The sequence below is a fragment of the Clupea harengus genome, chromosome 19 (assembly GCF_900700415.2).
Source record: "Clupea harengus chromosome 19, Ch_v2.0.2, whole genome shotgun sequence".
NCBI lineage: Eukaryota > Metazoa > Chordata > Actinopteri > Clupeiformes > Clupeidae > Clupea > Clupea harengus.
In genome coordinates, this window is record NC_045170.1 from 7,003,856 (window position 1) to 7,017,727 (window position 13,872).

The 13,872-nt window shown below is 45.0% G+C and overlaps 2 protein-coding genes across 4 annotated transcripts; one reads left to right on the forward strand and one right to left on the reverse strand.

Moving 5' to 3' along the window:
* Positions 1-825: 825 nt before the first annotated feature.
* Positions 826-9,598, reverse strand: chtopa (chromatin target of PRMT1a). Of its 3 annotated transcripts, none has more exons than XM_031586093.2 (6): positions 9,317-9,598; positions 8,565-8,656; positions 6,892-7,057; positions 4,940-5,129; positions 3,163-3,318; positions 826-2,442 (listed from the first exon to the last, which is right to left on the reverse strand). In XM_031586093.2, the coding sequence occupies exons 2-6, from the start codon at positions 8,627-8,629 to the stop codon at positions 2,240-2,242; spliced, it is 780 nt and encodes a 259-aa protein (XP_031441953.1). In that variant the 5' UTR covers positions 8,630-8,656; positions 9,317-9,598; the 3' UTR covers positions 826-2,239. The 3 variants fall into 3 exon arrangements, with proteins under 3 accessions (XP_031441953.1, XP_031441954.1, XP_012689931.2); XM_031586094.2 differs by having other exon boundaries at positions 8,217-8,656; XM_012834477.3 differs by having other exon boundaries at positions 6,907-7,057; positions 9,317-9,597.
* A 5-nt stretch (positions 9,599-9,603) lies between these two features.
* On the forward strand, positions 9,604-11,694 carry snapin (SNAP associated protein). Its single transcript, XM_012834478.3, has 4 exons — positions 9,604-9,803; positions 10,097-10,143; positions 10,259-10,377; positions 10,683-11,694. Exons 1-4 carry the CDS (start codon positions 9,688-9,690, stop codon positions 10,788-10,790), a joined length of 390 nt encoding a protein of 129 aa, XP_012689932.1. The 5' UTR covers positions 9,604-9,687; the 3' UTR covers positions 10,791-11,694.
* Positions 11,695-13,872: the final 2,178 nt, after the last annotated feature.

The window sequence follows — 13,872 nt, forward strand, 5'->3', positions numbered from 1 at the left end:
TGTGTGACGCAATTGAGAATGCTGGTTTGTCATGGAAGTCGCTACGAGGAATAACAACAGACGGGGCACCATCAATGATCAGCATATCAGTAAACTATTAATTTTAGATCACTATAGATGGAAATATACTGCATTTTGACAGACAAATGAAATTATACACTTGAAATATATTTATTATAAATACATTTATTTTATAAAATAATTCAGATTTTTGCTAAAGCTTTATTCAGTTTTCGGCTTTGTTTTGATTGTTTGCAGCATTGTTACCAACTATACAAAAGTGGTGCAGTACAGCATTTGCTTTGAAATGTGCATGTATGAAGGAAAAAATAAGATGTAGTTGTCGGTGAAGACATTATCTCACTATTAGTGCTGCATATGTAAGTCATGGGCTATCAATGAGACAAAGTGATCCAAAAATGCAACTCCAACTAACACCTTCATCCAAAGAGCATCTGGCATTGCCCAGGAATTGATACTCAGGTCAGCTAATTGTTATTCAACAACACTAACCATTGCACCACTGATCGCACATGGTAAAATTGCCACACTCAAAAGTGGTATCTACAGTATTGTGATAGGCAAGCCAACAGATAAAAAAAAATCTGGCCCCCCCCACTGACAAGACACTCATCGCCCCCCAGGTAATTTGAGTTTGAGACCCCTGCTTTACCCGTGTCTTTACAGCACACAAACTGGTTTACCGTGCACTTACTTTGCGTACTATTCACGCCTACAGCCATCTCACTCAAATGTCAAAACGATCTCCATCTTCTTTATTAATATGATTATCAGACACATGAAATCTCAAAAAGTCTCAAGATGTTTTAGTGTGCCGAACCAAACTCTTTAATATTTGATTTTTAACAATAAAAGATCCCACAGCGATTCCGAGGTGCCAGGACGAAGCTGCTCCGGCGCCTTGAGCGGACTTGGCAGTGTCATCTGAAGGCATACAGGCATTTGCGTGGGTCGCCCATCAAACACATTTATGAGTGGTTGTAGCCTTCATTGGTCAGTAAAATAAAAATAACATCCAAAAACGGTCTTCTTCTGATACTATTGTTCAACTTTGTTTTTACTTCATTTGATCGGTGCTCCACATGTAAGACACCACATGTAAAATCATAACAAATAAAAAGTTGTGTAAACATGAACAAACAGGAGGGGCCTGGCAGGAAAAATGGGAGGTCTGGGATGGCAGGTCTTGACATCCAAAGCAACCAGCGTGATATCACAGAGTGATCCTCTGTAACAGTCCCCTCAGCCACAGCAGAACTATACATGTAGCCAAACCACCGTGCTAATCAGGGATTTTAAACTGCATCATACACCTAAACATTTTATCTTCAAATCATTAGTCTTGTAAACTATACCAAAAAGCATCCTGCTAGGCCAGTTAGGTTAAAGAAAATGCTAACACAAACCTCTATATACCAGGTAATGTTTTCTTCCTTCTGTTTAAGGGTTTTGTTAATGCTCAGTGATTCTGAAAGATTTAGCAAGCCAAAATAAACGATGAAATGATAGAAATCTACAGCATTCTGTAGAGTCATAATATATTTAAACATAACAATTGTATCTAACTGTGAAGCTCCTGGAGTCCTGAAACCAAATACTCAGTAGTTTATTACCAACAAACCAAAAAGAAAATAAAGAAAAAGGAAATCTGCTTTGAGTGGCGCAGGACGAGGGAAGCACACTGCCCCTCTTAGTTACAGGTCATAGGTCATACAGGTCATAAAGGTCAACAGATACACAGTAACCAATTCAGTCCTTTCTAAGGTCCAGGAAAACATTCAAAAGAAATTTGTACATACAAATAGCTTTTTTTCTTCTTCTTTCATTTAGTGTAACCTGTGCCTAACAGCATAGCCAGTGGAAACAGTGGAATCCAATGCGTTTTGACGAATCGTCTGATTCTGATTACTTTGCATGCCTGTGTGCTGTCCGTCCCAGACATGCCGAGCTGAGCCACATCAGCATGGTCAGACACCTCAGTGTGTCTGTACGTGTGTGTCTGTATGTGTGTGTGTGTGTTTGTACGTATGTGTGTCTGTACGTGTGTGTGTGTCTGTCTGTACGTGTGTGTCTGTACATGTGTGTGTGTCAGTTTCAGATATAATACAAAAATCATCTTCATGTCAAGTCTGTAATTATTTCTGCAGCTCCGTTTAGCTCTGCTCTCGCTGTAGACGAGCCTTGCTTTGGGAAGAGTGACGGGTCGGGTCGGGTCGGGTCACTCCATGCCCTCAGCCTCCGCCTGGGCCATGTAAGCGTCCAGCTCCGCGTCCAGGTGGCCTTTGGTCTTGGACATGTAGGCGTCCAGCTGGTTGTCCAGCTGCTCCCGTGTCACCTGCGAACGTCCGGGGGCTCGGCCTCTCCCCCGTCCGCGGCCCCTGCCGGCGAATCCCCCGCGACCGCGCATCATGCCTCCGCGTCCTGGAAGAGAAGAAGAGGGGACGTCATTCACAGGGTCATCGTCTTCTTCATCATCTTCATCATCGTTAAGCCCTTCTTAATAACCCCCATGTTATATTATGCCATTTCAGACACGCATTGTGGCTGCATTTTTCCATTCACTAATGCAGAATTTATCAGTATGTCATATCACATAACACATACATGCCACCACATCCGGAAAGGGAAGGAGGATCTTCTTTCAGAAGGTCTTTCAATCTAACTTTACACCTTCTCTGGGTTTTGCATTAGGGGAAAGCAAAGAAAAAAACTCCTTATGGTCCTACTGTAGTGTGCAATAGCTCAATATCAAGCAAATCACGGTCTTTCATTCGATCTTGATTAAATGTATGCAATGTAAAGCCATTGGAGGCATGACTCAAGTAAAGGGCTGGTGATTCTCAGACATAGATGTTATCTATGATATGTTCCATATAGAATTATTTAGTAATTTAACACATTACCATCGGTGACATTTCCATTATGCTTCCATATTCTATTCCTTTTGGTAGCCCTGGCAAGGTGCCATGTTTGTTGTTTGTGTAATTACATTAGTGTCTGGGGAAAGCCAAAGACTTATCCCCCAGAGCAGTGTGTTATAGCTCCTAGGTTATAAAAAAATAATCTATGCGATGCACAATAATAACTAATATTTATAATAACTAATAATAATAATATTATTAATAATATTTTCCCACCCACCTCGACCTCGGGGTCCAGCCATTCCTCTTCCTGCTCCGCGGCCCATGAGAGGCCCACCTCTGCCAGGTCCTCCCCCTCGCTGGCGCATGCCCCTCCTCAGGCCGAGTCGCCCTGGGCCACCCCGGCCTCGCATCTGCCCTATGCCCATGCCCATGCCTGCGGAGGGAGCACACACACACACACACACACACACACACACACACACACACACACACACACACACACACACACACACACACACACACACACACACACACACGTTAACTCAGGGAATGATCCAGGGACTGGTCCACTGTTTTGAAACACCACACCACTTGCTGGCGCATCATAAACCCCCCAGTCAGACAATGTGCCAGGTACAGCAATCCTCTGAGGACACACACATAGTGGCTTCCCTAGCATTAGCAACCAAGGATACTCAAAAGGACCTCATTCGGTTCTGTCTCTGGCTCGCACTCTAATGTGCATTTAGCCTGAAACTGTTCTCACCAAACTCCAAAAACTTAATTTTTGTAAAACTGGCCCTTCAAGTTCTCAACTGCTTGTGTGTTTCCACGGAGACCAGAGGGGGCTGGCTAAGCTTGTCACTCATTGTCACAACGATGTAAACACACTGGCAGGCGAACAACAGCAGCAGGCAGAATCAAGTTTCAAAAAGTGAGTTCCAAAGGTTCCACAAATAGCACATTCCACCCACCTGGAACATTCCTCCCTTTCCTGAACAGATTTGAATTACTGGCCACCCTGACGACATAAGGGATATTCCAGCTGTCTCTTCTGTCACCACGGCAGCACAGTCCCCGGCAACACATCATACAAACGGACTGAGCCATGTAACAGGCCCCCTATGAACAATAACCACTGAGCAAACGTACAGTCTAGCTCTGAATGGCGTCTTTATAAATGTAGTAAAATCATTTAAAGACTCGCAGGCGTTTTCTGTGTGTGACTGACAGCTCCACCTGCAGCAGTGTTGTAGGGGTGCTCTGAGGTGCTGACAGGCTACTTTCACAGGAACCCCCCCCCCCCCCCAGACGACTCCAGCTGCCGGCCCTCACCCACACCTCATCTCACAGGATCAGCTGCTCCGTGTCCTCAACACTGACAACCCCCTGCTCCACACCCAGCCACCACAGCCTGACCTCCTGACACACTTCCAGGTTTCTCACTACAGTGCTACAAATTACAGTATCCAGATCTTCAGTACTCGCTGCCAACACAAAATAAGTTACCCAGCCCCTCTGTTGATTTAAAAAAAAAAAAGATTGACCTTGTTAGATCGATCCATTTTGTATAAGTCAATACCAGTACATAAAGCTAATCTAATATTGAGTGACAAATTGTGACCGCTAAATGATAGTTAGCGATTACATTCAACGATATGGGGCTTGATGTGCCACTGCTGTCCCTGTTCTGACAGACCTCTGGGAGAGAAAGGGATAGAGAGAAAGAGAAAGGGAGAGAAAGAGGGATAGAGAAAGAAAGGCAGAGAGAGAGAGAGAGAGAGAGAGAGAGAAAGAGAAAGACAGATCAATCGAACGCCACTGCTGTCCTTGTTCTGACAGACCTCTGGGAGAGAAAGGGATAGAGAGAAAGAGAAAGGGAGAGAAAGAGGGATAGAGAGAAAGAAAGAAAGAAAGAAAGAAAGAAAGAAAGAAAGAGAGAGAGAGAGAGAGAGAGAGAGAGAGAGAGAGAGAGAGAGAGAGAGAGAGAGAGAGAGAGAGAGAGCAAATTGAACGCTACAGCTGTCCCTGGTCTGGTCTGAGCGCTGACTGACCTCTGAAGGCGAGGGCTCCCCTCATGCCGGCCCCTCGGCCCCCGCGGCCCCTCATTCCTCCGCGCATTGCTCCTCTCATGCCCCCCATGGGGAAGCCCCGACCCCCCACCGCTCCGCGCATCATCAGGGCCCCCACCGGCCGGCCCAACCGCGCCTGGATGTTGCTCTTCCCCAGACGCTGCTTTAGGCTCTGCCAAGGGAAAGAACACACACACACACACACACACACACACACACACACACACACACACACACACACACACACACACACACACACACACACACACACACACACACACACACACACACACACACACACACACACACAGTAGCTCAGGATGAGGGGAGACACCACAACTCATGAGACACGCCATACCTGGTCTCAGTCACACACAAGTTAGCAAAAGTATAGTGTGTGTGTGTGTGTGTGTATGTGTTTCCAGTTGTGTGTTTGTGTTTCAGGGACTGGTGGGATAACATAATGAACACAAATCTGACTCCATGTGACAATAGCAGCTAGTGCCCCTGAGGCTACCATTGCTCATAGGCACAGGCCACAGAGCTGTTCCCTGGGTAACCGGCCTGTGCTTCTGTGTGTGTGGGTGTGTGCTGGGTCCTGAATGTTATTTGAGTGGTAGTTTCTAGCGTGATCAGGTGTCCCATCAACACCAGAAAATACATATAATATAATACATAATAAATGCAGTCCTGACCCGTCATACACACCATTATAAAGATTTATTAATCGCCTTGAGACAATTTTGCAAGAGCCTTGAGACAATTGTATTGTTTTGGCACTATATAAATACAATGTAATTGAATTGAATAAAATATTATGTATTTTCATTTTATGCTCACTGACCAGAAAATACATTATATATTTACATATTATACAAACACTGAAACCCTGACTGTTTTTCAACCCTACTAACACAGCTACTCCAGTTCCCAAAAGCCTTTGCATGCACACAGTGCACTGAGCTTAGTAATAGGTTTAGGCATGCATGTGAAATGAAGGCATGACCAGAGAAACGCCAGAGAAACTGGTTTCAGCATCACCAAGACTGTCGAGTTGAATGCCATTCTGAAGAGGTGCTCCAGAGCAGCACGGGAGGTTTTACAGCTGGGGTTAGGTCTGGTCGGTCTGGACTCAGGAGTGTACTATTCAATCAATTCAAGTGGACCTATTATGCTTTTCAAGTTTCTATCTCTCATTTAGTGCCTTATAGCTTTTTGTGCATGTGAACGGTATGTAAATAGCTTGCAAATAGTCTGCAAAGTTAAACAAAGCAAAAAGTCCCTTTCTCCCACAGAAACCACTTTTCTCAGCTGCCACCTTTCTGAGATGAATCCATAAGGATCCACAATCCTTGCTGCCCACCTAGCTGACAAATCAGAGCACACTGGGCTCATCGGGAGGGGCGGCTTAAAGACACAGGAGCTCTACCACAGGAAGAATAGAGATGCACAGTACGAGAAAAACAGGGGTTTTGGAACACTAAAGCATGTAAATCTATTCTAGTAAAACCCCAAAATCTAATTATGAACATTGAAAATGAACATAAAAAAGGTCCTCTTTAAGTATTTTCTTTCTTGATCATTCAGTTCAACCTGTGTCTATCTAAAGTGAGGACGGTCACCGATAGATGATCTTTGCTGCCAATGTGATCTTACCTACTTGGTCATCTAGTCTAGAGGTCAACCCATCATGCCAAAACTACATGAATGACATCATCCATTATGACCTTGTTGCACTAGCTTACAAAATCTCCATCTAAATCAACTTATAAACAGTGACACCATCATCACCATGGCTAGCCGTTGATATTACCCTTGTTATTAAAAATAAATAAATAAACACATTAAAAATCTAAATCGGTTGAATTGGTGACACTGGGCAACACCGTTCCATGTCTCACCCATACCAGGTGTCAAAGGCCTGAGTCTCTCACCTGTGGGCGACCCACCTGCTTGTGGTGGAGGGCGGCCTGCACGGATGGCCGGTTCTCCATCTGCTGCGCCAGGCGTCGGTTGCGGGCGCTTGCCATGTGCTGTTGCTGCAGGCTGGCGCGGATGCTCACCGCAGTGGGCTGCTTGGTCTTCAGCATGGTTGTGAAGCTTAGAGGTAGGGAAGGGTGGGGGGAGGGGAAACACACATAGAGAGGAGGAGGAGGAAGAGGAGGAAGAGGAAGAAGAAGAGGAGGAGAGAGAAAAGGAGGGTGGAGAAGGAAAGGAAGAAAGGAGGGAGGGCAGTGGAGGGAGGGTTCCAAATCAAATCATTTCTCACACACACACACACACCACGGACGTAGCCACGGGCAGGCCATGGCGTAGTCAGTGAATGCCCACTTTGTTCTGTTTGTTTAATCACTCTCTCTCTGTGAAGTCTAGACACCCCAGATACTCCTCATAGCATAGAGCTGTTGAGGTGCAGCTAAACCAGTCCAGCATATACAGAGCTGTGAACAGGACAGAGTGAGAGAAAAGAACAGGAAAGAGTCTGTTTGGAGTGATAACTGAAAAACAGAGAAGCAGATCCACAAGACGAGTATAGAGCAGAGAAAGACATGGTTGAGAGAGAGAAAGGGAGAGAGAGGGAAAGAAGAGGGGGTGGGGAAGACAGAAAGAGAGGGAGAGAGACTGGAAAGTCAAAGAAAAGGAACAGCTCAAGAGTTTGCTGAAAACAAAAACAGAAGAAAGCCCACGGTGAAGAGTGAAAAGGAGAGGGTGAGACATCACCAGAAAATGAGAGAAAAGGGAGAGTGGAGGGGAAAGACAGAAGAAGTGAGAGAGCGAGAGAGAGACAGATGAGGTTGTGACTGCCACTTACAGGCCTCCTGCTCCCCAGCCAGCAGCCCAGGAGAGGGCCATAGGGGAGGAGGCCCAGGGCTGGAGGGGTGTCTGGCCACCCAGCCACTTACAGCCCGGACCGCGCCGCACCGCACGCCTCCCCACCCCAGTGAGAAGACACCAGGGGGTGGGGTTCACAGGAGACACGAGAGGATGCAGAGAAAGAAACCGGATGCGGTCACGTCCAGGCTCGGACTGGGTGCCTTCTTTGGGGTGCGAGATCATGAAGAGGAAGAGAGAGAAAAACATAGATGCGGGAAAGAAAGTTAAGAAAGAAAGGAAAGAGAGAGAGAGAGTTTGTGAGAGGGCGGGGAAAGCTGAGGGAGGACACGCTACATCCTCCATGGTGTCTCATGTTTGCAACTTTCCATTCACACGGTCAAGGAAGACCATTTCTGTTTAGGGGCGAACAGCAGCACCACCTTACCTCATGTCACCATATCCCCATCACCCTCTCTCATCACACTTAGGTGTGCACTGCCTCCGCGAGAGGTGCCAAGCTGATCTATAGCCATACCAAAGCCATACAGCTTTACCAATCATCCTTTACCAATAAGCATTTTTCTACATGACTAGACCACCCGTGGCCACGGGTCGTCTTGTTTAAGCAGTGCTCAAGAGGCACACACTCTAGCGTCCATGACAGGTCTGGTATGGCCCTTCTGTGACTTCCAAAGTAGGCCATCTTGCCGCGGCTTTCTATGTATCTCTAGGTGTGTTCGCTCTCTCCCTTCTGGCCGTCAGTTAAAAGCTGTCGGGGTGCGTAGCGCCTCACCGCTCGTTCAGGGACACCTTGGTGGTGCTTTTCAGCACGACTTTTTGAGTTGACGGAGCACTCATTTTAGCTTCGATCTTGCTGGGAGATTCCTGTGAACGAGATAGTGGTGGGTATGTGGTTAAACAGAACAATTAAGACAATCAACTTAGTTGTATACTTTATTTGACAGATGTCACCAACAACATTTACGATAGCTATGGTAGCAAGCTACGTTAGTGTCAGAAGATCAACTGAGTAGGCACGCCCAGGTAATTGTCATTCTCCCCAACACCATAGCTATCTAGCAAAAACACTTGGTCGGATTCGCCAACAGCCAGCTTAAAAAAAATATGAATTACCTATGCTGGACAGCTACACCATTAGGCATTCCCATGTATTCTTGGCCTACGCTATGTTAATCTTGTGGGGTAACGTAAGAGTAACGTTTACCATGTTTGTTAATGCTAACGTATCTTGCTGGCAATCGCCTTGGCGATTAACATTACACTAACATACATATATGAATCTTAATACAGTCTGCGTGCATGTTTCCTCTGCTTAGCTAGAGAACTAAACTGGACATCTTATCAATCTGCGATTTAACGAGCAAATAAGATAAGATAAATTATGCTAGCTGCCTAGCTCGCTGGCAAGTAACATTACGTTGGATACGAGGACAACTCCTCTACTTACTCATCGACACCTAAATTAACACACAGAAATCAACCAAAACACATCCAGCCAAGAGAGTAAAACAGTTAAAGACTTACGTGTCAGAATGTTCTAAAGGAAACCGTTGAGACGTGACCTGTTTGGGATAGGAGTGTCAAAGTATTTGGCTAACGTTGAGCCACTTATCACTAGCTATCTGAACGATATCGAAAAAACAATGCGTTGCCAGCAAACAAAACAAACGAATGTTGTTCCTTCGTTGGCGTTATTTTATGAGGAGTAGTAATAATAACAGAGAGGCGAAGTTGGTTGTTGACTGAAAATCTAGACTGTTGCGTTGTCCAGCTGCCTTTCCTCCCATTCAAAACAAAATGGTGCTAATCCCTGTGTGTGATGACCTGACAGAGGAAAATGGAGTGGTTCACACTGACGTCAAACATCGCGAGAATCTCATGTGCTAGAAGGAAACATGGCGGCGTTAGCAGTAGTTGAAACTCCTTCAGGCAAAGATGTCATAGCCGAAGGTCTTTTTGAACTCTTGAAACCCGCAGTGCAACAGCTCGACCTACATGTGCATTCAGTAAGGTATGTGCAACATTACTGAAATTAGAAAACCGAATTAAAGTAGGTCATGTCAAGATTTCGTTGTCATTTTCCAGTACCGTAAGCTAACCTGCTAGCTGTCATATGACAGATCTCGTGATGCATGAAACCTGGGCGAAATATCGGTACTAATAATTTAACGTTTCTCGTGCTTCAACCTCTTTAGTGGAAGAGTAAAACTAGGTCAATATATCAAATGCTATCTTATTTGCAAGTATCTATCCATCGCTGTATTTAGGCAACGTTAATCTATGTTGTTTTCTTTTTGTCAATAGAGAGAGCCAAGTGGAGCTTCGGGAGCATATTGACAATTTGGCTACAGGTAGGTTGGGTCTAAGTTGATCAACACTGTTCAGTTTCGTGAATGTGCGGTTTTCGGGCTAGCTAGTTTTGTATGCCCCATTGTACACTTCTGAGACACCTCTCCCTTTATTTAGAATTGTGTAGAATCAACGAACACCAGAAGGTGGCGCTCGACTTAGACCCATATGTCAAGAAACTGCTGAATGCGCGACGCAGAGTGGTACTGGTCAACAACATTCTTCAGAATGCACAGGTTTGTGAAATTATTTCTATGAGTAGTTTTTGTTTTGTCTTTAACACAGCACAATAACTTCAGCTTCAATGGTTGAAATGTTGTTGTCTAATGCTTAATGTTTTCTTTTCAATTAAAAACCCCTCTTGAAAAAAGTTGAACTGCAATTTAAAATCTTCAGTCTGCACAGAGATCATTCTAGCACTATTTCTGCTTATGAGTTTTTAAACTCTCAGTTCTTTGGCCATTGCAGATTGTACTCTACAAAGTATCTAACCATACATGTCAATCACTGTTTGACCTATCTCCATCATCCTTCTTTACAGGAGCGCTTGCGACGGCTCAACCACAATGTTGCCAAGGAAACGGCACGCAGGAAGACCATGCTAGAGACGTCTGGTGCTTTCACACCTCGCTCTCCCAGCAAGCCCTGATGCAGTTTCCCTTCTCACCTCCAAAGACTGAGATTGCACCATAATTACCCTTTCTTGAGTTTGTAAACTCCCCATAGGCTCCCGTGGAGCTCTCTGATGCTTTAGCAAGGTGTTACTTGACATTCATGGGCCACTAAAGGGCGGCTGACACACAGAATTGTGACCCTGGAATGTGTCGCAAGTTTGTGTTGTAATGAGATCAGCCACATATTGACTGGCCACCCGGTCAGAGCATGTGTGGCTGTTAGATGATCATCTTTTAAGAAACTGTGTCATAGCTGATTCAAACTGTATTTCCATGACCTTAGAGATGGCCAAATTATACCTCATCATATGGGATATTATATTTTGCCACAAGAGGGAGTTGTGAACAACTAAATGCTCTGTTAATGGCTATTGTTATCTCTTGGCAGCTTGTTTAATAATACTGATTAACTTAATAATTCAGGTTGTGCATGATGTACAAAAATGTTAAGCCTGTGTCCTATGTGTGTGAAACACTCTTACTTGCACATTAAATACAGCCTTGGTTTGTATAGATTTGTTAACAATGACATTTTCACGTTGTAACCTGGGTTAGACCTCTGTAAAAAATAGTACAAGACTTGACTCACGCATGCATTGTGTTTGCTTCTGGGCAGTGCTCAACAGGAGTGTTTATTTTCAGCTGCTCGCTCTGCTTTCAAGCTGGCGTTTTGCTCTCCTGCCCGACATTAATTACTTATTAGTCAGGCTTGTGTTTTTACACCATGCCGCCAGGCTTTCGCATGCCTGTGCCCACTTCAGCTGCCCAAGTCTTGTTTAAGGTGTGAAGGTACACATGTCAGTTAGGGTGGGAAGAAAATGGAGGATAAAGAAGCAGTGATATAAATATTGCACAATAAAAGTATTTCTTGACCGTAAACCTAAAATTTGCAGTGTATATCATCTCGTAAATCTGATGCTTTAGCAACACCTACAGATTATAGAGTATTTCCTGGTACACTACTTTGGGTGAGGAGTGTTCTGCCCTATATACATGTATTAATTAGTAACCCAATGTTGATGAACATAGATAGTGTTGTACGCCCTCCTTTGTTAAGACCAGAGGAAGCTTCGGATGGTGGTCATGTGTCCTCCAACCAGACAAGCACCGCGGTCAGAGTTTGGTGAGGCAGCCTGATCAAATGGCTAACATTAAAATGTAACTAACTGCCACAACAGCTTATTTCAGGCATTTTTCACTGGGTATCCCTTCACCTTGAGTGGTGTAGACAGGCAGGCCGACTGGGTTAATTGAATCAGGGGTAAAATGCGAGGTATGTATGCCTCCAATGTAAATAAAGAATGTTTTGTAAGGAGAGAAGGCCGGGGGCAGCTCAGGGTGACCTCTCGGACCGGGGGAGTAGGGGGAGGTGAGGCTTGAGATTTCTGAGACGGGTCAGAGGATGCTCTGAGACAAAGGCCCAAAAGATGAGGTGGAATTCAAAGACGCGCTGATGGCAAAGTTATCAAACCAGATGTTATCGGTGGATGAGCTTCTGGGATATGCTTTTGATGAATTATAAAGTATCTCTAATCAGTGAGTCTGCTCTACACTTCAGGTTGGGCCATGATGAGTGTATTTATTATTCAGGTGTGTGCATGCTGTATGTGGAAAAAAGTGAAAATTCATGTTCAATCAGGCAGGTCTGTTAACAAGCAAGACAAGGGTAGTGAATATGTGACCTGTGTGTGAATGTGATCAGTGTCCCCTTTTGGGGTGAAATAAGCTTTTTTTGTTGTTTATGAAGGACATGGCTTTGGTCTATTATGCAAATGGTTATTATGTAACACACCCTTGTCTGTTCAGTGTTTTCAAAGAGTTGGCTATTTCCTCGTGAAGACTTGAATTGATTAATGCTGCAGATATACTACATGATGTGTCCAGATGTGCTCTTTTTTTTTTAATGATGTTCTTACATGGTATTATTTCATATTGTATTATACCAAGAGGCTTAAAGTAAACAAATAGCTATTGCTACCATTATCGATTTCTAGAGAACATCTTGCTGAAAATGATCAATCTGCCAAGACCACGAGTGGGCTTCGAACGACTACAGGGTTGAAAGCTGAGAGGGACCAAACGAGGCGGGGTGGGGGTCTGCGAGTGGGCCGGGCAGGGGGCGGGGTAATCTTGGCGGCGCCACCTTAAAAAAAACAGTCGCGCCGATATGTCAATCCAGACGCGACCCAGACAGACCTCGGCCCGGGGGCCCAGCCGTGAGACCAGCGCTGCAATTGGTTTAGAGGCGCTGTCCCTCTGAGACCGGAATCCCCATTGGCTGAAGCCTGGCGAGACTCTCACACGCACAACGTCTACCCGCTTTTGTTATTGTACTGAGTCCAGGGAGAGAACGAGAGGCTTCGGGAGAGCGAGCAGGATGCACGAGCCGAGACAGCGAGGCTGATAGAGTCTGGTATCGACTTGGATAGAGACAGATAGTTTTGGGAGGAGGGGGAAGGAAGGGGATTCGGATAGCCTAGCCACTACCTCACGAGCCCACGTTATCCTTCTACTTCAGATCGGGTCCCACAGCACCCCTACAGATGTGTAAGTAAGAGCGATTTATTCAAATATGAGCTTTGTTTTTGTCACGACGAGAACACCAAATAGAAACTGGGGAGGAGGGGATATTCCCCCTTGTCAAATCCAGACTGGATGCGATAGCCCTTGGCGGAGGTGTGTCCGCCTCTCACATTGTCGCTTTGATTATACCAGAGACTTTGATAATACACAGTTGTTGGCTGTTGGCTATTTTTCTTTATTCTTGACAAAGCCTGTCCATCTATCGACGGTAGGTAAAGGCACTTACCCTCCCCAATAGTCCTTCCGTATGTTTGAATTTGATTTGCCCAGATCATATACATTAAAGTAAAAACATCTGACACAAATGCAATGTTTGCAAGTCAATAGTATGTCGTTAAAGACTCGTCTTTGCCCCATCGTAGTTTTCATATTGGGACCTCGTGTAAATTAGACGGCAGACTCGATGACGTGATATGTCCAATATGGTAGGCTATCGCTGCATTCGTTTGTCCGCAGTGGAGTAAACAGACCGCA

Coding starts and splice junctions, on each gene's coding strand:
- chtopa (XM_031586093.2), bottom strand. CDS start 8,629: ATGAGTGCTCCGTCAACTCAAAAAGTCGTGCTGAAAAGCACCACCAAG. Junction 5,130..6,891: donor AGCAGGTGGGTCGCCCACAG/GTGAGAGACTCA, acceptor TTCCCTTGGCAG/AGCCTAAAGCAGCGTCTGGG. Junction 2,443..3,162: donor GGCTGGACCCCGAGGTCGAG/GTGGGTGGGAAA, acceptor CTTCTCTTCCAG/GACGCGGAGGCATGATGCGC.
- snapin (XM_012834478.3), top strand. CDS start 9,688: ATGGCGGCGTTAGCAGTAGTTGAAACTCCTTCAGGCAAAGATGTCATA. Junction 9,804..10,096: donor CTACATGTGCATTCAGTAAG/GTATGTGCAACA, acceptor TTTTGTCAATAG/AGAGAGCCAAGTGGAGCTTC. Junction 10,144..10,258: donor TATTGACAATTTGGCTACAG/GTAGGTTGGGTC, acceptor CCCTTTATTTAG/AATTGTGTAGAATCAACGAA.